Source organism: Moschus berezovskii, chromosome 26, assembly GCF_049115385.1.
Source record: "Moschus berezovskii isolate FMDL1 chromosome 26, NW_MosBer_1.0, whole genome shotgun sequence".
In the NCBI taxonomy this organism is placed as follows: Eukaryota; Metazoa; Chordata; class Mammalia; order Artiodactyla; family Moschidae; genus Moschus; species Moschus berezovskii.
The window spans coordinates 38,698,478-38,719,064 of NC_142485.1; the positions used below are offsets into that span (position 1 = coordinate 38,698,478).

At 43.3% G+C, this 20,587-nt stretch overlaps 1 protein-coding gene across 5 annotated transcripts; it reads left to right on the plus strand.

Moving 5' to 3' along the window:
* The first annotated feature begins 721 nt into the window (after positions 1–721).
* LOC129549282 (uncharacterized) lies at positions 722–19,208 on the plus strand. Of its 5 annotated transcripts, none has more exons than XM_088832745.1 (8): positions 743–953; positions 3,904–4,024; positions 9,659–9,729; positions 12,009–12,094; positions 13,942–14,068; positions 14,776–14,871; positions 15,362–15,441; positions 15,898–19,208. In XM_088832745.1, exons 4-8 carry the CDS (start codon positions 12,083–12,085, stop codon positions 16,546–16,548), a joined length of 966 nt encoding a protein of 321 aa, XP_088688871.1. In that variant the 5' UTR covers positions 743–953; positions 3,904–4,024; positions 9,659–9,729; positions 12,009–12,082; the 3' UTR covers positions 16,549–19,208. The 5 variants fall into 5 exon arrangements, with proteins under 5 accessions (XP_088688872.1, XP_088688871.1, XP_088688870.1 ...); XM_088832747.1 differs by having other exon boundaries at positions 779–793; XM_088832746.1 differs by lacking the exon at positions 3,904–4,024 and having other exon boundaries at positions 722–793.
* Positions 19,209–20,587: the final 1,379 nt, after the last annotated feature.

The window sequence follows — 20,587 nt, forward strand, 5'->3', positions numbered from 1 at the left end:
TCAAAAGCATCAATTCTTCAATATTTATTAATAAGTATTAATGATGTTAATTAATCCACATCATGCGACGAGTTGACTCACTGGAAAAGATTCTGATGCTGGGAAAGGTTGGGGGCAGGAGAAGGGGAGGACAGAGAATGAGATGGCTGGATGGCATCGCCAACTCTATGGACACGAGTTTGAGTGAACTCCGGGAGTTGGTGATGGACAGGGAGGCCTGGCGTGCTGTGATTCATGGGGTCGCAGAGAGTCGGACACGACTGAGCGACTGAACTGAACTGAACTGAATGAATATTAATTCAACTACTAATATTAAACCGGGTTTTGACCAACATCCAGACTTAATCAGTGCTGGGGAGTCCCATGGCACAGCACATCTGGAGGCCCAACTGGGAAAAGGTCCCAGGCAGCACGTCCATTCCGTGGGTGACACTTAAAAGATGGCACTTCGGGTTTCCGCTTATAATCCCAGGAGGGTCACAAACTGATATCATCATCAATCTGTGAAGCTCACAGTTCAGTTCAGTTCAGTCGCTCAGTCGTGTCCGACTCTTTGCGACCCCACAACATGTGGGATGTCATTCCCACCCAAATGTCAAACGGATCACAGGACTCACAGGACACGCTGCCAAGGCGACGGAGACTCAGAGACGCGGTACCCCCCGACCGGAAACGCCCAGGGGAGGGAGGCGGTGCGGTCACGCCCCAAGCCACGCCCCGGCCACGCCCCCGGCGGCGCCATTTCCTGCCAACCGGGAAGCAGATCTCCGGGACTAGCGGCCCGGCTCACCGAGTGAGTTTCAATAGTTCGCGTCCAAACTCGCGCGCTGACGCGCTCGGCGCCGGGTGCTCCACACTCCCGGGCCCCCGCGGCTGTTGCCGTCCCAGCCGCGGGGAGCCCCGCCTAGCCTGGAGGCGCTCTGCCGCGGGGGCCGGACCCACACCTGTTTCTGGTAAAACCGCTTCGCGCCTGGTCCTCGCCCCGACCGTCCAGCCTCGGTCCTCGCCCCCGTCTTCCCTCCTCTCCCCTCCCGGCGTGTCCCCCGGCCCTGGAGGGCGGAGTCGGGCCGTCACGCCTGCTCCTGGCCGCGGGTCCCGCAGACCCCTGTCCTCTCTGGAGTCCTCCTGTCCAGCCTTGCTTCGTCCTGGGCCCCAGCCCTGCGGCTGCCCGGGCGATCTTTTCGCAGTCACCTCCTCAGAGAGGCCCCCGAGGCCCGGGGTGGGGGCGCCCGGCCACCCCCGTCCTGTGACACCCCGTGGTTTCAGATCCCATCCCGTTGGCAGCGCCTGTCAGGGTGTGTTTACGTTCCCAAGGCCCCACTGGAAGGCGTGCGCGTCCTGTGGATGCGTAGGTGGGGCAAGGGGATGAGGAGAAAGGGAGATGGAGGGAGACCCAGGGGGACAGCGTGAGATGGAAGCAGGGGGCTGTGAGCTTGGGGGAGTGGGTCCCCTGGGCTTGGAAAGACACAGTAAAGAGTGAAGGAGAGTGACCTGGGCAAAACGCAGGGGGATGAACGAAAAGACAGGAAAAGATGATCCACAGACAGATACAAAGGACAGAATGGGGGGGAGGGAGTTACAATGAGCCACAGTAGCAGCGAGGGGCAAAAGAAAAGTAGATCCCAGATTCATTAATTTTTTTCTTAAGTTTCCAACTTAATTCCCTTTCACGTGTATTGTGTCAGATTCACTTGATGATGTCTCAGTGGTTTTCCAATGTATATCATATATTGAAAATATTCCTTAGTGCTAAATAATTTTATGCTATCTCAATGGGTTCTTGCTAAAGATATCAGGAATTTTTTATATTCACAGTCAAACCCTAGATTAACCAGTTCGTCTAATATTCAACATCTTTATCCCCTTAGATGAGCTTTTAATTTAGTGGGCTGTGATCTGAGGTTTTCAACCAAGTCTGGGCCCTTTTTCTGGATTCTGCAGACCCCTGCCCTCTCCTGAGTCCCCATCCCCAGCCTCGCCTGGTCTTGGGGCCCTGCTGCTCCCCAGGGCATCTCTTCACAGTCTCCTCTTCAGAGAGGCCCCCCTAGACATCCTTTCGTCTTGTCTTGGAAAGTGATCAAGGGTGAGCTGGATTGTCCTCAGAATTAGTTGGAAGAGAGCTCATGGTGAATAAGCTGCTGAGCTCTTTCCATTGCATGTTTTCCAATGCTACTCCTTTCTTTCATGTTTTCCAGTGCTACTGATTAGGTCTTCTTAATACGTTTTTTGATAGTTGTAGTGTGATATTCTGGGAAAGAGGAGTTAAATCCTTTGATATTATTGGGATTAAAGTCATGAAAGGAAGTGGCTCTTGCTCAGAATTAGGAGATGTGATTTTTAGGGGCAGGCAGGTTGAGAAGGGCATACCCTGTTACTGTCCCAGTCAGGCCATGTCGTTCCCGTGGGGACGGTGCTGGTTCCTCTCTGAGGGCCTCTCCTGCTGACCCCCTAGCCTGCGCCATCACTGGCAGGAAGTCATGAGTCCACTTGATAAGGGGGGATCCAGACGCTTTTTATTGTTGTCGCACTGGGTCTGGGGGGCACGGACTTCAGTAGTTGTGGCTCATGGGCTTAGTTGCTCCACCGCATGCAGAATCTTCCCAGTCCAGGGATCGAACCCATGTCCCCTGCATTGGCATGCGGCTTCTTATCCACTGTGTCACCAGGGAAGTCCGGGTCTAGACTTTTTAAACTAAGCGCAGGTCAAAAGTATCTCTCCAATGAGAAGGGATTAGAGGGCGCTTGCCTCTGTGAAGGTAGCTGGAAGAAAGAACAGGAGTGCTGTTGGGGGTTAAGGAGCCAGAAATGGGAGGAAGACTGAAGCTCAGGAGCAAGAAGAAGGGAAAACTCTTCCATCCTCCCCTGAGGTGACCCTGTGCTTGGCAGGAGGGTGGGGTCTGTGACTAACAGGGAAGGCAGGTCCAGCTCACATACCCACTGCTGCCACCAAATACGTGGGGCTTCTTGTCGGGTGGGTGGTTGTTCTGAAGAAATGGACAGAAAAATCCACCCGTTCATCTCCTGTTTACTGCTTTTGAATCCCTGTGAAGCCTTTTGAATCGTTGGACAGCAGTAGACTATCTACGCCACTAAGTAAATTCCTTCCCCTGTGTGGTTGTGGCATTGGAAAGGGGTGTGTTGAGTTGAAGCCCTGAAGGCATGTTCTCCACACTCAGAAGTGATCACAAGATCTTGCCTGAGAAATAAGCTTTTCATGTGTCTTTTTTAATTCCTTGATTTGACTATCAAAGCTTTTACTTAATTGATTTCTGTCAAATAATATGTTTCTTCATTTTATTCTTTAATCTTTTATTTAATCTTTTGTATTTCTTTTAACTTTTACTAATATCTTCAGTTCACAGTTTGAAATGTCAATTTATTCTTGTTTCCTTTCAGTTTCTCTTGATTTATAAGGTTGAACAACTGGCTCATTCATTTTCAAGCCCTTTGTTTCTGTTCAGTTCAGTTCAGTCGCTCAGTCATGTCCGACTCTTTGCGACCCCATGAATTTAAACAGGCCCTGTTCTGTGGTATTGATCATGGTCATTCTTCATGGTGACAGTAACTGTAACTGTTAATTGGCAATGGTCATTTGGTATTGTAACCCTATTGTTTAAACAGTCGTGGTCTTTAGAATAGTTTGTTTCTACTACTGATTATTGTTTATTTTCTCACTTTAACTTTACCGCAGTAAGCCTATGTGGCCTATTTGACATACTCTCTTTTGCATTTAGCTAAGATTTTCTCTGGGGCTAATTACACAGTCAAATTTGATGGATGCAGCAGGTGAACTGAAGTCTCTCCTTTGGGATAAATGGAGATAAAAAGTCTCCACAGTTTGGATGTACACTCATATACATATACACTCATGTTCATTTAAGTACATGTGTATGTGTCTTCCAGGGAATCTGGCCTCCCAGGAAGAAGGCCAGACTCAGGGACTATGCCCTGTTCACTAGAGCCTTTCTCAGCCCTGACTGTCTTGCTACACATTCTGCCATCTACTCCACCTTACAGCCTAGAGGTATGTACTTTGAGATCTTGCTTCCAAGCCTGAGGCTGTGAGTGGGCAGCTAGATGGTCCCTTCTTGCCCTCCTCTATACTCGTAGGATGTAGAGCAGTGAGCAGTTACCTGGCTCTGGGCACACCTAGAAAATGCTGCAGAGCCTCCAGGTGGCAAGGACCTCCTCTGTAGTTTCCACACTTCTCCTGTTGTATCTATTCCAGGGCCTCCATGGACTCTAGGAAAATTTTCACTGAGCCTGGCCAGCCATGGGCTTCCTTCCCAGGCCTTGCAGGCAGGATCAAATGGTTGCTGGTCCCCAGTATGACTTAGAACGTTTTCCAGAGGCTTAGGCAGGCCAGGTTGGCCTCATCTAGTCTCTTCTGTCAAAATGGCCACTTGTGGCCGCCTGAGAAAAACTTGGGAAATTGATGCACACTCGTTTCTGGAAAGGGCCCTGGAATGACTTGAAAGCATCAGTGTATTTGTATGTATTTGTGGAACCCTCTGTAGTCTGTTCAGGAAACTCAGTGCCCTGTGTGAACAGAGAAAGGTGAGTCATTGTTTTTTAACAGCAATGATAAATCATAATTGTTGTAATAAGTATCATCACAGTGATGAATGTCAGTAATGATAATGGTCCTGTGATGGGAACAATAGCTCTCCATTCCCTCCTTCCACGTCTCCTGTCAACTAAGACTTTTGTCTCTACTGTATTATGTGTATTTTTTATATGTTTTAATCCGTCTTTATTGAATTACATCATAACATTATTTTTGTCATATCATTTCCTTTGTTATCTTTACCATTAATATGGATTTTATAAGTTGCAGACTTGTCTTTCACAGTTCTCAATTTCTCTCTGATCCTTTCAATAGTTTTTACTTGATTTTTACTTAATTCTTTTATCATTTGCTCATTTTAAAGCCTGTCATCCACATAAATGAATGAGTTTTTAGCACTGTCAGTTCTCTTTTCTCTATCTCCCAATATGGTCTCTTCTCTTAAATTACTAATAAATCTTTATTTTACTTCAGAAGTTTTGGAACCCTGTCAAGTCATTTTTCCTTCTGATGTCTTAAAATCTCTTATTTTCATTCCTGTAATTATGCTTTGAAGTTCTATTAATTAAGGTTTTTAATAGTTTGTAGTCTTATCACTAAAATTATTATATAATTTTTAAATGATGTTCTGCTCCAAGGCAAAAGAATCTGAATATTAATATTCAATCTCTTTTCCATGCCAGTCTCCCTTACGCTTTCAGTTCAGTTCAGTTCAGTCACTCAGTCGTGTCCAACTTTTTGCGACCCCATGAACCACAGCAAGCCAGGCCTCCCTGTCCATCACCAACTCCCAGAGTCCACCCAAAACCATGTCCATCGAGTCAATGATGCCATCAAACCGTCTCATCCTCCGTCGTCTCCTTCTCTTCTGCCTTCAATCTTTCCCAGTGTCAGGGTATTTTCCAGTGAGTCAGCTCTTCGCATCAGGTGGCCAAAGTATTGGAGTTTCAGCTTTAGCGTCAGTCCTTCCAATGAACACCCAGGACTGATCTCCTTTAGGATGGACTGGTTGGATCTCCGTGCAGCCCAAGGGACTCTCAAGAGTCTTCTCCAACACCACAGTTCAAAAGCATCAATTCTTTGGCACTCAGTTTTCTTTATAGTCCAATTCTCACATCCATACATGACTACTGGAAAAACCATAGCTTTGACTAGATGGACCTTTGTCGGCAAAGTAATGTCTCTGCTTTTTAATATACTATCAAGGTTGGTCATAACTTTCCATCCAAGGAGTAAGCGTCTTTTAATTTTATGGCTGCAGTCACCATCTGCAGTGATTTTGGAGCCCCCAAAAATAAAGTCTGACCCTGTTTCCACTGTTGCCCCATCTATCTGCCATAAAGTGATGGGACCGGATGCCATAATCTTAGTTTTCTGAATGTTGAGCTTTAAGCCAACTTTTTCACTCTCCTCTTTCACTTTCATCAAGAGGCTCTTTAGTTCTTCTTCACTTTCTGCTATAAGGGTGGTGTCATCTGCATATCTGAGGTTATTGATATTTCTCCCAGCAATCTTGATTCCAGCTTGTGCTTCCTCCAGCCCAGCGTTTCTCATGCTGTACTCTGCATAGAAGTTAAATAAGCAGGATGACAATATACAGCATTGACGCACTCCTTTTCCTGTTTGGAACCAGTCTGTTGTTGCATGTCTAGTTCTAACTGTTGCTTCCTGACCTGCATACAGGTTTCTCAAGAGGCAGGTCAGGTGGTCTGGTATTCCCATCTCTTTCAGAATTTTCCACAGTTTATTGTGATCCACACAGTCAAAGGCTTTGGCATAGTCAATAAAGCAGAAGTAGATGTTTTTCTGGAACTCTCTTGCTTTTTCTATGATCCATTGGATGTTGCAATTTGATCTCTGGCCCCTCTGCCTTTTCTAAAACCAGCTTGAACATATGGAAGTTCACGGTTCACGTATTGCTGAAGCCTGGCTTGGAGAATTTTGAGCATGACTTTACTAGCATGTGAGATGAGTGCAATTGTGCGGTAGTTTGAGCATTCTTTGGCATTGCCTTTCTTTGGGACTGGAATGAAGACTGACCTTTTCCAGTCCTGTGGCCACTGCTGAGTTTTCCAAATTTGCTGGCATATTGATTGCAGCACTTTCACAGCATCATCTTTCAGGATTTGAAATAGCTCAACTGGAATTCCATCACCTCCACTAGCTTTGTTTGTAGTGATGCTTCCTAAGGCCCACTTGACTTCACATTCCAGGATGTCTGGCTCTAGGAGAGTGATCACACCATCATGATTATCTGGGTCATGAAGCTCTTTTTTGTACAGTTCTTCTGTGTATTCTTGCCACCTCTTAATATCTTCTGCTTCTGTTAGGTCCATACCATTTCTGTCCTTTATAGAGCCCATCTTTGCATGAGATGTTCCTTGGTATCTCTAATTTTCTTGAAGAGATCTCTAGTCTTTCCCATTCTATTGTTTTCCTCTGTTTCTTTGCATTGATCACTGAGGAAGGCTTTCTTATCTCTCCTTGCTATTCTTTGGAACTTCGCATTCAAATGGGTATATCTTTTCTTTTCTCCTTTGCTTTTCGCTTCTCTTCTTTTCACAGCTGTTTGTAAGGCCTCCTCAGACAGCCATTTTGCTTTTTTGCATTTCTTTTTCTTGGGGATGGTCTTGATTCCTGTCTCCTGTACAGTGTCACGAACCTCCATCCATAGTTCATTAGGCACTCTGTCTATCAAATCTAGTCTTTTAAATCTATTTCTCACTTCCACTGTATAGTCATAAGGGATTTGATTTAGGTTATACCTGAATGGTCTAGTGGTTTTCTCTACTTTCTTCAATTTCAGTCTGAATTTGGCAATAAGGAGTTCATGATCAGAGCCACAGTCAGCTCCCAGTCTTGTTTTTGCTGACTATATAGAGCTTCTTCATCTTTGGCTGCAAAGGATATAATCAGTCTGATTTCAGTGTCAACCATCTGGTGATGTCCATGTTCGAGTCTTCTCTTGTGTTGTTGGAAGAGGGTGTTTGCTATGACCAGTGCATTCTCTTGGCAGAACTCTATTAGCCTTTGCCCTGCTTCATTCCGTGCTCCAAGGCCAAATTTGCCTGTTACTGCAGGTGTTTCTTGACTTCCTGCTTTTGCATTCCAGTCCCCTGTAATGAAAAGGACATCTTTTTGGGTGTTAGTTCTAGAAGGTCTGTAGGTGTTCATAGAACTCTTCAACTTCAGCTTCTTCAGTGTTACTGGTCGGAGCATAGACTTGAATTATCTTGATATTGAATGGTTTGCCTTGGAAACGAACAGAGATCATTTTGTCGTTTTTGAGATTGCATCCAAGTACTGCATTTCAGACTCTTTTGTGGACTGTGATGGCTTCCTACCCACAGTAGTAGATATAATGGTCATCTGAGTTAAATTCACCCATTCCAGTCCATCTTAGTTCACTGATTCCTAGAATGTCGATGTTCACTCTTGTCATCTCCTGTTTGACCACTTCCAATTAGCCTTGATTCATGGACCTAACAACATTCCAGGTTCCTATGCAATATTGCTCTTTACAGCATCAAATCTTGCTTCTATCACCGGTCCCATTCACAACTGGGTATTGTTTTTGCTTTGGCTCCATCCCTTCATTCTTTCTGGAGTTATTTCTCCACTGATCTCCAGCAGCCTGTTGGGCACCTACTGACCTGGGGAGTTCATCTTTCAGTGTCCTTTTTGTCTTTTCATACTGTTCATGGGGTTCCCAAGGCAAGAATACTGAAGTGGTTTGCCATTCCCTTCTCCAGTGGACCACATTCTGTCAGACCTCTCCACCATGACCCGTCTATCTTGGGTGGCCCCACACGGCATGTCTTAGTTTCACTGAGTTAGACAGGGCTGTGGCCCATGTGATCAGATTGGCTAGTTGTCCGTGACTGTAGTTTCAGTCTGTCTGCCCCCTGATCCCCTCTCCCAGTGCCTACCGTTTTACCTGGGTTTCTCTTACCTAGGACGTGGGGTCTACGCTTTAGTGTTTTTAATAGTTACTACTTTGGTTATTTTTTCTAAGTCTTATTCATTGAGTTGGGTTCTCCTTAAGCCACATAAATTCATGGTGATAGTTTGGAGGAAGACATCAGCTCTGGCGGGGCTACCTTTATTTATAGTTCTCACCTACTAGTGACCTTTGATGTCTTCTGTTTGGAAGTGTGGGCAAAGCACAGTGATAGCTAGATATGTTCCTTCCCATTCACAGGGCTGTTCTGTTTTGTGTGCAGAGGGGTTCCCTGGATACCTTTTATGTCCTTAGAAGAATAACTCTGAAAGTAAAAAATATTATTTTACATTTCAGTTTAAATCTGCCTTGAGGTCAAAACCTAACCTAACCTCATGGACAATGCCCGAGTAGTCTTACTAGATCTTCCTTCTTTTTATGACTCAGTAGGTAAACTATTGTGACGGAGTAGCTTCCGGATATTGTGAACTGTCCTCAGTACTAACAACCTTTCCCCAGTTATAAGATCCTTGCATTAATCTGGGGCTTTTCCTGCAGATCTGATTGACAGTACTGTCCTCCTTGTTGGGTGACTCACAGAGGAAAATAAGAGGAAACAGTGCCCAGAATTCTATTTCTCACCCCAACCCCCAGACATTTAAATCACCCTCCAGATCCTTAGTCCCCTCAATTCACTCCAGAAGGTTCCAGTTCCTCTTCAGAGTGTGTGCCTACAACAGGCAGAGAGCGAGCCTGAGAACCACCCTGGCACTGCTTGTCTCTGGGATGCTGACAGTATTCTCCCTCCTGTGTATCACAGGGAATATTCAGGTTTCCAAGTATGGACACGACTGAAGTGACTTAGCAGCAGCAGCAGGTATGGACCAGTGTTGAGGAGTGGGGTGTCCTCACTCTTCTGAAGAGCCAGTACCTCAGAGCTCAGGGTAGAGGCAGGTGTCTAAGGGGTGTAGAACATAGGACCAGTCCACACACTGTAAGGAGGAACACTGGGATAGAGCTTAGGGCCCACCTGGAGCGGGTATCCAGCCACTTCCTGGCCTTGTGTGTAAGACGGCAGGATCTCAGAGGTGAAACCACAGACTTGCCTCAGTTTCAGAGAATGAAGGAATGTCCGTTTTCTCCCTCTGCAGAGTCTGTCAGCTTTGGAAGATGCTAGTTGAACATTCTGCTCCATGGAGACATGTACCTGACATCTTACAGCGTATGTATGGATTCTACTTGGGATCGATCGAAGGTCTCTGCTGTAAACCGGGCGTGGCAGTTCTGACACAGAACCCACGCTGGGCTCCTTGGAGGTGGGAGGGGATGGCTCAGTACAGCTTTGATGTTGTCCAGAGGCCCTGAATCTCAGTCATTCCTCTCCCTGATTCTGGTTGAAGGCAATTGGTTTTAGTCCTTTGGTCATCAGAGTGTTTGGTTGTTGCAGGGAGAGGCCCCAGTTTGCTTCTCTTGCAAAGATTCATGGGATTCAGGTTCTGGTCACTGAGTATGGAACTCTCTGTGATCTCAAGCATAAAGCCTTCTGAAATCATCCCAGTTCACCTACACACCCTGCGCCATTTTTATCCATCCCCTTCCTGCTGAATGTTTATTCCTCTGGGGTTCTGAGTTTTCAGAGGCATTTTAAACCATGAAAGGATGTAACTCACATTAAACTGTGGTCAGGGAACAGACTTTGGAGCCAGATACACGTGAGCCTGAAAGATAGTTAACCAGTTATATGCTGCGTAGTTTCAGGTGGTGAATGACTGTATCCCCAGTAGTTGGCTTCTTTAGCTTTTCCATGGGCTGGGGTAAATATTAGAATTTTTACCAGGAAGGACAGACTCCATTATTTTGGAAAGGAGTTTATAATCAGAAAATAATTGTTTACAGGACTGCAGCCACTTGTGGGCAAGGCACTGACGGCCAGTTACCTTACAGTGGACATTTCTCTGTATTTATAATTCACACATAATAGACAGAGGTGAACTTGCCTAACTGTATCATTCTTAGGTAGATTTAGACCATTGGGAGGACAGAGCATAAATAAATATCTAGCAGCTAGTGAGATAAATGGCCTCAGGGAGTGGTAGAGTTCTGTTTAGATCAGGGCAGAGGGGAAGGGAAAGGTTTAGCTCTGGTTGGATTTAGTGAAGTCTCTGCTGGTTGAGGTGTAATCTATCCATGTCATCTGTTAAATTGATAAACTAAAATCACCAGGTTACTGTGAGGACTAAGTGAGTATGTAAATATCCAAGCACAGAGTCATATTTGATGCGAATGTATCTTTTTTTTTTCTTTTGTGGACCTCAGGTACAAATGGGTGAGTTAATTTTACTTTTATTTATGATCCATTATCATCATTTTTTCCATAAAATATATTAAGTTATTATTGGTATTTTAGAGGGGAATTCCCTGGTGGATCAGTGGTAAAGAATCTGCCTGCCAATGCAGGAGACATGGGTTCAGTCCCTAGGATGGGAAGATCCCCTGGAGAAGGAAATAGCAACCCACTCTAGCATTCTTGCCTGGGAAATCCCACAGACAGCGAAGCCTGGAGGGCTGCATTTCATGGCGTCGCAAGAGTTGGACATGACTTAGCAACTAAACAACAACAAAGGGAAGAATTTACACTTTATAAGTGCTTTCTCTGTGTGTCTCTGTGTATATAATGAAATGCAGGTGTATGGCAGCTAATGAAGATTAATGCAGGGATTTCAAGAATTTCAGTTACCCCTTCAGGTGGCATTAACTAGATTTCCTCCTAAACTCCAACCATCCTTCACCTACAGAGTTGAGACAGTCCATTATGGTAACACTGTGACTCCTGGACTCCTGCTACTTTCTGATGCAGGGGATGTTAAGGACAAGGCTGACAGGATGGGTGCCATGATTCCTCCAAATGGAATAAATTCTTAAATTAATTCTATCATAATGCAGATTTTTAGTTAACTGACTTCCAAGTTCGTGGGGGACAGATCTAGAAGAGTTAAGGGAGAGCTGGAAGGGAGTAAAAGTTTTCAGAGAGCCACCATGAATGTTGAAGAACCATTGGGGGTACATAAATCAAGAATAATGAAATCTGAGAATTTCCACAGTGTTAGCTACAAATGAAAACCAAAATCTACGTGTGGCATGAGTCAGGGGTCACTGTGGTTTGAAGTCAGGGAGAGAATTGAATAACTCTGGATATCACAGAGTTACTGAAGTTACTTACTGATATGAAGCTCAATACTTTGAGCTTTGATGTTCTTGTCCATAAATGTCCATAAGTTATCTGTATTTCTTCTATTGTTGTTAATGACTGTAGTTACAGTCTTCTTACTTTTGACCCCGGGAGAGGAGTAGCATCCTCTGTGTTTCTCATAGAGTATGCACTGCATGTTTGCTGGTTAGACTGGGAGTCAACAACCAGGTGAAGATTTGGGGTTTCATGAGATGTTGGACTGGAACGTGTGCACAGGACTGGAGTCTTTTGACTTTTCTCTCCATCCTCAGCTTTGCCTGCTTAATGGTTGGACTGTCTGTGAGGAAAACCCAGAGAAAGACTGCTGGCAACTCAGTTATTGACAATGCAGCCATTGGTGAGTAGGGAATGCCTTTTTCTGCTGAAACTGCATACTCTGCTCCTGAGAGGAGATGGGCAGGTTTCTCTTATTGGATGGATGTTCTAGGTGCAATCAAAAAGTATTCATGGGTCTGAGCACCAGTGAAATGTAATAACTAGTCTCCTTCCTAACATCAAACTGATTTATTTCAGCCTCCGTGCAGCTTGTGTATTTATAGAAGAAGTGAGAGAAGTATTCTTTCTCTAATCTGGCCCTGGTCTCATCAGGGAATAATTCACTTGTTAATCATGTTATTGGCTATAATGGCCTAAGGTTGTGGTGACCAGAGATGAGGGAGGAGCAGAAGATTACCATTCAGTGGAGAGGCTGAGGTCTCATCACCTGAGTTCAGTGAGTCCAGTCTTCACCAGTCCTGGGTGGGGGCTCTGAAAGGAGGACGAGAGAACTTGAGGACAGAGAAGGCATGAAGAGTCATTCATTTATTTTTTTCTAATTTTAAAGTTTTGATAGAATATATCTGTTCTTTTCAGTTCAGTTCAGTTCAGTCACTCAGTCGTGTCTGACTCTCCGCTACCCCATGAATCACAGCACGCCAGGCCTCCCTGTCCATCACCAACTCCCGGAGTTCACTCAAACTCATGTCCACAGAGTCGGTGGTGCCATCCAGCCATCTCATTCTCTGTCGTCCCCTTCTCCTCGCGCCCCCAACCTTTCCCAGCATCAGAGCCTTTTCCAGTGAGTCAACTCGTCGCATGAGGTGGCCAAAGTATTGCAGTTTCAGCTTTAGCATCAGTCCTTCCAATGAACATCCAGGATTGATCTCCTTTAGAATGGCTAATTTTGAAGAAAATTAACCCTTTTTTCATGCTTGGTAACTGAAATTAATATATAGGAGGTATTATTTCCTTTATTGTGGCTGCGTGTTCAGGAGGAGGATAGTAGAGTAAAAATTTAAGACCCTGTGGATAGTTTTGAAGAGCTAGATAGCCCAAACCCAATCAGGAGGCTTCTGTTATGCTTTAGCAGAGAGGCAAGCTGAAGACAGGAAGGAGTGATGAGTGGTGTTTGAGGTCCCAGAGAAAATTGAGAACAGGCATGGTCAGGCGAGGACTGTCCTTCAAGAGAGCTCTCTTAGAGTCCCTGGCTTATGCTGGTGAACCACCTGACCTCCTACCTTATTGTGAACATCCAACTCTTACTGAGTTCAGTGAGACCACATTTAATGATACCAAGTTCTATATGAAACTTGTTCATTTCTGAAAAATGATGGAGATAGTTTCAAGGTTCTTAGACATTTTACTGAGTAATAGACTGAGGTTTGTATTTAATGCATGTTTACTTAGATAGGAAGAACTTCATCCTTTAGTTCATTGGATCTTTCAGTACTCATAGCACATTAGTAAACCATTTAATAGATGAGGAGTCTGAAGTTCTTTTAGGGGAATGATATAACCATAGTTAAGGTTTAAAGGTGGAAAATCATGGTTAATGTTTGCTTTGTGATATGTCTGTAAGTTATTTGAAATTAATCAAGAGAGTTTTATGAATTTTTAAGTGAAAGTTTTAATTACATGTCTGAACTCATAATTATGTTTTGGGGAAATTTTTCAGGTTTTATCATACCACACTTCATGTGATATTTCTTTATGACAAAGTTGTATTAATTCAGACTGTGTATATCTCTGTGATATATCTGAAAAGCAAATACCAGCTCAGCATGAACTAATGGGAACCCCACACTTGGTTTGATCCTTCTGTACACCCAGCGTCTCCACCCCCTTACTCAGCGCTGCCATATCAACCCTCCTGCCCTGGACGTTAACAGAGATTGTTCTGTCAGAACCATAATATCCATGTTGTAGGAATCAGTGACGTTTGAAGATGTAGCGGTAGACTTCACTCAGGAAGAGTGGGTCCTGCTGGACACATCCCAGAGAAAGCTGTTCAGGGATGTGATGCTGGAAAACATCAGTCATCTGGTCTTCGTGGGTGAGTCTGTCAGCATTCATGTGTGTGTGCAGGTGAGTAGGTAAGTAGGTAGGTTGGTAGGTAGGCAGGCAGGTGTTTATTGATTCAGTCAGTAAGCATCTGGAACAGCTTCTGCATACTCACCCAGGCTCTGTCTTGATTCTTTTGAAGGCCTTATAGCTACATTCAAGTTGTTGCTTTATGCAATACTTATATCTAGTTTGTCACCCCACTAAATGTAATCTTGACCACAGTTTAATCTCTTTCTTCCTATTCAGTCTCTAATATTCAGAACAGACCTGGGAACTTAATATTTTTGATGTATCAATAAATTGAGTAAATATTTTCTAATTAGTCTGCTTTAGTCACTGTGCTGAGGATTCACAGCAGACTAGAGAAAATAGTAAAACCTTGATTATACTTGTGGAACTTATTAGCATCTGTTTGAAAACAATATTTAACCCACTATGGGGTCATTTAATTTCTCCATTTTTGAAAAGACTAAGGATTCTGTATGTCCTGTCTTCGACCATGGACATCAGCATCTAGAGGTCTTCACTATTTTGGACACACAGTCTGTATTTCAGTGTTTTCTCTGTTCAAGGTGTTGTTGCCTGAGCCGAACTTCAGTGGTCAGCCTCCTCATTTCTCAGTAGCCTGTCCTGGACTTGATGATAATGTGCTTTTACTAGCACAAAACTCAAAATCCACCTTTTTTCCATGAACAGGGTATCAGCATTGCAAATTGGATGTGATCTTCCAGTGGGAGCAAGGTGAAGAGCTGTGGATTGAAGGAAGAGGATTTTTCCAAAGCCACAGTCCAGGTATGCATCAGGGGCCTGTGCCTAGTCAATGAGTGAGTACATACTTAGAAAACATCAACTGAAGATTTTGTTAACTGAGTGATATTTTCTAAGATGTAGGTGAAGGACACCTACATCTTAGGTGGGGCAAAATTCTTTAAATGTTGTTATTCCTTACATATTTCAGGCTCACTCATGTGGCCTCCTGCCATTATCTCTTTTTTGGCTTTAGGGAAAAGGACATTCATATACTTATTAAACTTTCACATAATAACTCTTGTTCTCATCCTCCCTTGTGAAGGTTTTCCCTCTTTACCTACTCAGCATCTCATCTCCATTTAAATTTTTTCATATTTCAGTCCTGAAAATCTTTACTAATTGTCAATGCCCTATAATGTGTTTCTGTTTCTTGGAGTTTTCCCCATCGATATGCCAGTTTTTGAAACATAGAAGTCAGAGTTTTTCAGCATTTCTCTAATGCCATTCTAATTTTTTTCCCCAATTATTTTAGGCAGGGAAAGTGCCTTTAAAGAAGAATTGTTAGCCACACAGCATATCAGCAAGAAGGACACATCTACACTCATCCCAATGGTCAGTTTCCTGAGTGTTAATCCCGGTCATCAACATTAAAAACCTGGCAGTGGGTGTTAATAATTTGGATTAAGGTATTTCTGAGCAAAAAGTTTTAAATGGTTTGAATTTAGTGAAGAAATTAACCTGACCTCAAAACTATAACCTCAGATCTTTTTTTTTTTTAAAAAAAAAGAGGGGGTGGGCAAATACATAAATATTGTTCATATGTCTAGTCTTTGAAACATATTGCAGTCTTCAAAATTAACCTATAAGCTCAAACTGAAGTTGGAATACTATTTAGAGAAAGTCTTTACAACACAAAAAAGCAAATCACTGTGTGTTTGCAGGTAATATTGGAAAGATTGTAAATGGAAGCTCTTACTGAATGATTTGTTTTGGATTTGTATGTAGAGCAAGGAGTGTATGAACGTATGTAGACAAACCACTAACAGCCTTTCATCTCCTTTCCAAAAGCAGACATTTCACACTCCAGAGGATCCCTGTGAATGTAATGATTTGGGAGAAGATTTCAGTCCTAGCTCCACACTGAGTCAACATTTGTTAACTCACACAGAAAAGACACCCAATATTAGCAAACACTATCAAAAATCCCATAGTGACCAGTCATACCTTAATCCACATAAGCAGATCCACACCAGAGGTAAATCATGCGAGTGCCATCTGTGTGGTAAAGCCTTCAGCAATTGCTCTAGCCTTAGAAGACATGAGATGACCCATACTGGAGAGAAACCTTATGAATGCCATATCTGTGGGAATGCCTTTATTCAAAGCTCTGACCTTAGAAAACACAATCTGACTCACACTGGAGAGAAGCCGTATGAATGTCATCTCTGTGGAAAAGCCTTTAGTCAGTCCTCCAACCTCAGACAACATGAGAGGACGCATACTGGAGAGCAACCGTATGAATGTCAACTCTGTGGGAAAACCTTCAGTAAATGTTCTGCTCTTAGACGTCACGAGAGAACTCACACTGGAGAGAAACCATATGAATGTCATCTCTGTGGAAAAGCCTTCAGTCAGTGTTCTGCCCTCAGGCGACATGAGGGAACCCACAATGGAGAGAAAATTATGAATGTTTTCAGTAAGTATTCTGACCTTAGATGACATGGTATTATAAATGTAATAAACATGGACAAGACTTCAACCATAGCTTTAATATTTGAACACATCAGAGAGTCACATCAAAGAAAACTGTAACCACTGTAAAACACTAATCAGTGGGGAGGACCCTTCAGTTATCCTTACTCCATTTGACATAGGCAGTTTTATATGAAAGAATCCACATGTGTGACATTTATATAGCAAAACCTTCAGTCTGTTGTGTGGTCATAGATGGTCATGAGAGAACTTGCACTGTAAATATAAGGAATGTGGACATCTTTAGCAACAGCTCTAAACTTTAAACATACTGGAGGATTTGCATAGGCTAGAATCCAAGTCTGCAATCAATGTGAAAATGCTTTCATTTATAATTCATGGTAAACAACATGAACAGACTCCATCTGAGAAAGCCTCGAGATCTAATCACTGTGAACAAACATTAAGCCAAGCACAGTCGATGTGCACAAGAAAACTCAGTGAAGGAGTAATCACTCTGACAGGAAGTAAGAGGATGAAGTCTCTTGAGAAATGCCAAATAATTTATCCTAAAGAAGTGATTCACTGAAAAATCATGACAAATCCTTTATTCATAAGAACCACACCTGAGGTACATGTGTGGATTCAGACTGTACAAAACACTCTGTCATGAAAGAAGGAAAGTCTTCAGTGACCTCATTTCATAATCAACATTAAGGTTCTCATGTTGAAGAAACTGATACTAAAATCAAGTGGAGAAAACTTCATCTAGATTTCAGAAAACTAGGGAGGGTGGCGGTGAAAAACCCTTTCAATTCAGTTCAGTTCATAAAAGAGCTTTTAACATACAATTTAGCAAATAATTCAGAATTTTGTGTGAACTATTTATGAAGAAAAATCTGACATATAAATACAAGATAGTAAAGTGATCTGGGAACACTGAATGCCAAATTTTGTAAGAAACTAAATTTTTTTCAATAGATTGTTATTTGTAAATATTTAAATAATAAAGTCTGTTGCTGAAAAATCTAGTATGTTGATGAAGTTCTGGTTTTCTTCATGCAGCTGTAAACACATAGATCTGGCTCTGCACTTGGTGACATGTGGGTAAGATTCAGCCTAACTCTGAGTCTTCCCTGTTTCTCTAACAGCTCCTTCCACACTGCTCAGCTCCACTCATTCCAGCTTCCCACCAACATCAACTATCTTCATCCATACCCTGGTGACAATATTCACCCCACTGGCTGGTTCTCAGGCACATGACCCTGGCCGACCAGGTGAACAGTGTCATAGACACCTAGTGTAAACCACTGGGAGCCTGTCTCTGCTCTGGGGCAGCTACATGGGGCCAGAGAGACAGGCAGCTCTGCTGTTCCAGGCCAAGAACACTCCTTAGTAAGATTTTTCTGTGAAGCCTCTTGAGTTGAACTAACTGGGGGCAGAGTTCACTGTATGACCCCATCCCACATTTTATTCAGGTGAGTCCTTAGTTATGCATCTATTCACCCTCCAAACAGTCACTGCTGTGCACCCCCCCCAACCAACACACACACACAGCAGCCCTGGAAAGAAGACCCAAGCAGTATAATATCCCCTAACCTCTCAGATATCACAGAAGCCCTTCTTATCATTAACTTAATGTTCTTTTCTTGAAAGTTTTTTCAAAGGAGGTCTCCCCTGCTTTGCTCCCAGGGCTTGGAATGTATTGCCTTTCAACAGTCTTCCACACTGAACCTATATCTATAGGGGAAGTGCTCTCAAGAGAATACCAAGCAGATGGGTGCTCTTCCCAAACTAACACAATCACCAAATCATAGTCTGAGGCCAATTAAACAAGCACATCTCAGTGTGAAACTGACATAATTTTTTTTTGAAAAGTGATTTTACTATTCAGCTAGGGTGGAAACAGGTCATGTGTGAGGATGATGAGCAAAATTCAACATCTTGGTGTTCTGGCTGGAGAGGGATCGGCTGTGATCAGGGAAGGTCCCTATTAATATTTTATATAATAAACAAAAATGAGGTGAAAGCCCATAGTACTTTTAGCTCCAGAATATCTATTTGACTCCATTTTATAATCGCTATGTTTGGGATTCCCTTGTGGTCCAGGGATTGGGACCCTGTGCTCTCATTGCAGAGGGCCCAGGTTTAGTCCCTGGTTGGAGACTAAAATCCCGTATCCGAAGGGCACAGCCAAAAAAAAAAAAAACTCTTAACAGAAACTCATGATTTGATGAAGCATCATTTATTTGCCTGGTTTCCTTTACTTCTTTGAGCAACATTGAGACAGCTGTTTAAAGCCTTTATCTAGTAACTCCAATGCCTGTCCTTCCTTAGGGACAGTATCTGTTAATTTTCTTTTTCTCCTAAGGATGGGATGTATTTTCTTGTCTCTTTGCATGAAATACTGGATATTTTGAATATTATAATGTGTCTAGAAATGAGACTCTCCTGCCTTCCTGAGATTTGTTGACATTTTATATGGTTTGTGCTTATTTGTTTAGTGATTTTCTGAACTTTGTGTAAAAGGTTTTGTTATGTATGATATGCCATTGAGGTCTGTATTCGTTTAGTGGCCACCTTGTGATTTGAGAGAGATCTCCTTAAACACTAGAACCAAAACCAAAAAGCTCCCCCCCACACACACAAAATACTCTGCCAGTATTAACATCTCTGTGTTGGTGCTTTTCTTAAAGCTTAGCCAGGAAGTTTACAACTGTCTCACCCTTCACTCACTGCTTGCTCTTACTATCTTGCGTCACCACGGAAGATTTGAGGACTCACCTTCTTATTTGAGAAGCGCTGTCCCTGTATATGTAACTATAGTGTGCGATGATGGACACACCAAGGATGGAAAACCTGCACCATCTGAAAACACAGAGGTAGGTAGCAGAGAGGGTGGTTTCCATTTCCTGTGTGGAAAACAGCAGTGAGAGGCCTCCCCAATAACATGAACTAAAACCTAGAAATAGGTTAAGAAAGCAGGTCCTCAAATCCTTTGCTGCTGCTGCTGCTAAGTCGCGTCAGCCGTGTCCAACTCTGTGCGACCCCATAGACCGAAGCCCACCAGGCTCCTCTGTCCCTGGGATTCTCCAGGCAAGAACACTGGAGTGGGTTGCCATTTCCTTCTCCAATGCATGAAAGTGAAAAGTGAAAGTGAAGTCACTCAGTCGTGTCCGACTCTTAGCGACCCCATGGACTGTAGCCTACCAGGCTCCTCCATCCATGGGATTTCCCAGGCAAGAGTACTGGAGTGGAGTGCCATTGCCTTCTCAAATCCTTTGAGAAGTTCTGTAAGACATGTGTAAGATCTAGAAACTCCTCTTAAGTTTCAATACATGAGATATTGAATGATAGGCAGAACTGGCTCTAGTGCTACCACATCAGAGAAAAAGCCATCCACGTGCACGTCTCCCCTTGCCCACTGCGCGGTGACCCTCATCACAACCCCCAGAGCCTAGTCACAGCCTTGCGAGCAGTCAGCCATAACTGCGGCAAGAGAGCAACCACCCAGTCTCCAGCCTTTTCCATATGGGAGGACAAGCTCCAGGTGATAACTGTGTTGGACTCAGAAGGTTAATGTCACCACCACATTTAATATTCAAAGGTACCCCTTACTCAGTTTATCAGTTTCTGAAGATAAGTCTGTCCTTTAGGGAAAACTAGCCCAGAGAAAGGTGACCAACTGGTGATTCATGATCACATGCGTATGGAACCTTCTGAAAAGCATCTCTGAATTGACTGAGAACTATAGTTATATTCAGGTTAAACCGCATTGAATAAAGACAATATTTCTTAGGGATTTTCACATTTTAAAAACTTTTTATTACAGTGTTACAAATCAAATATGATTGAGATGAAAACAAAGTTAATTTCTTCTTGCAGCTCCCTGGCAGTGAGAGCCCTCAGAGTCTAGAACAACAGGATTTGATGACAGGTCGACTACAGTCATGTCTGGAATTCAAAAGAAAAACCAGTAAGATTTTGGATAACCTATACTAGAACTTCTAGTATTAAAGTAGAAGGTGAATTTAAATGATAGTAATTACAATGTTGATATAGTAAT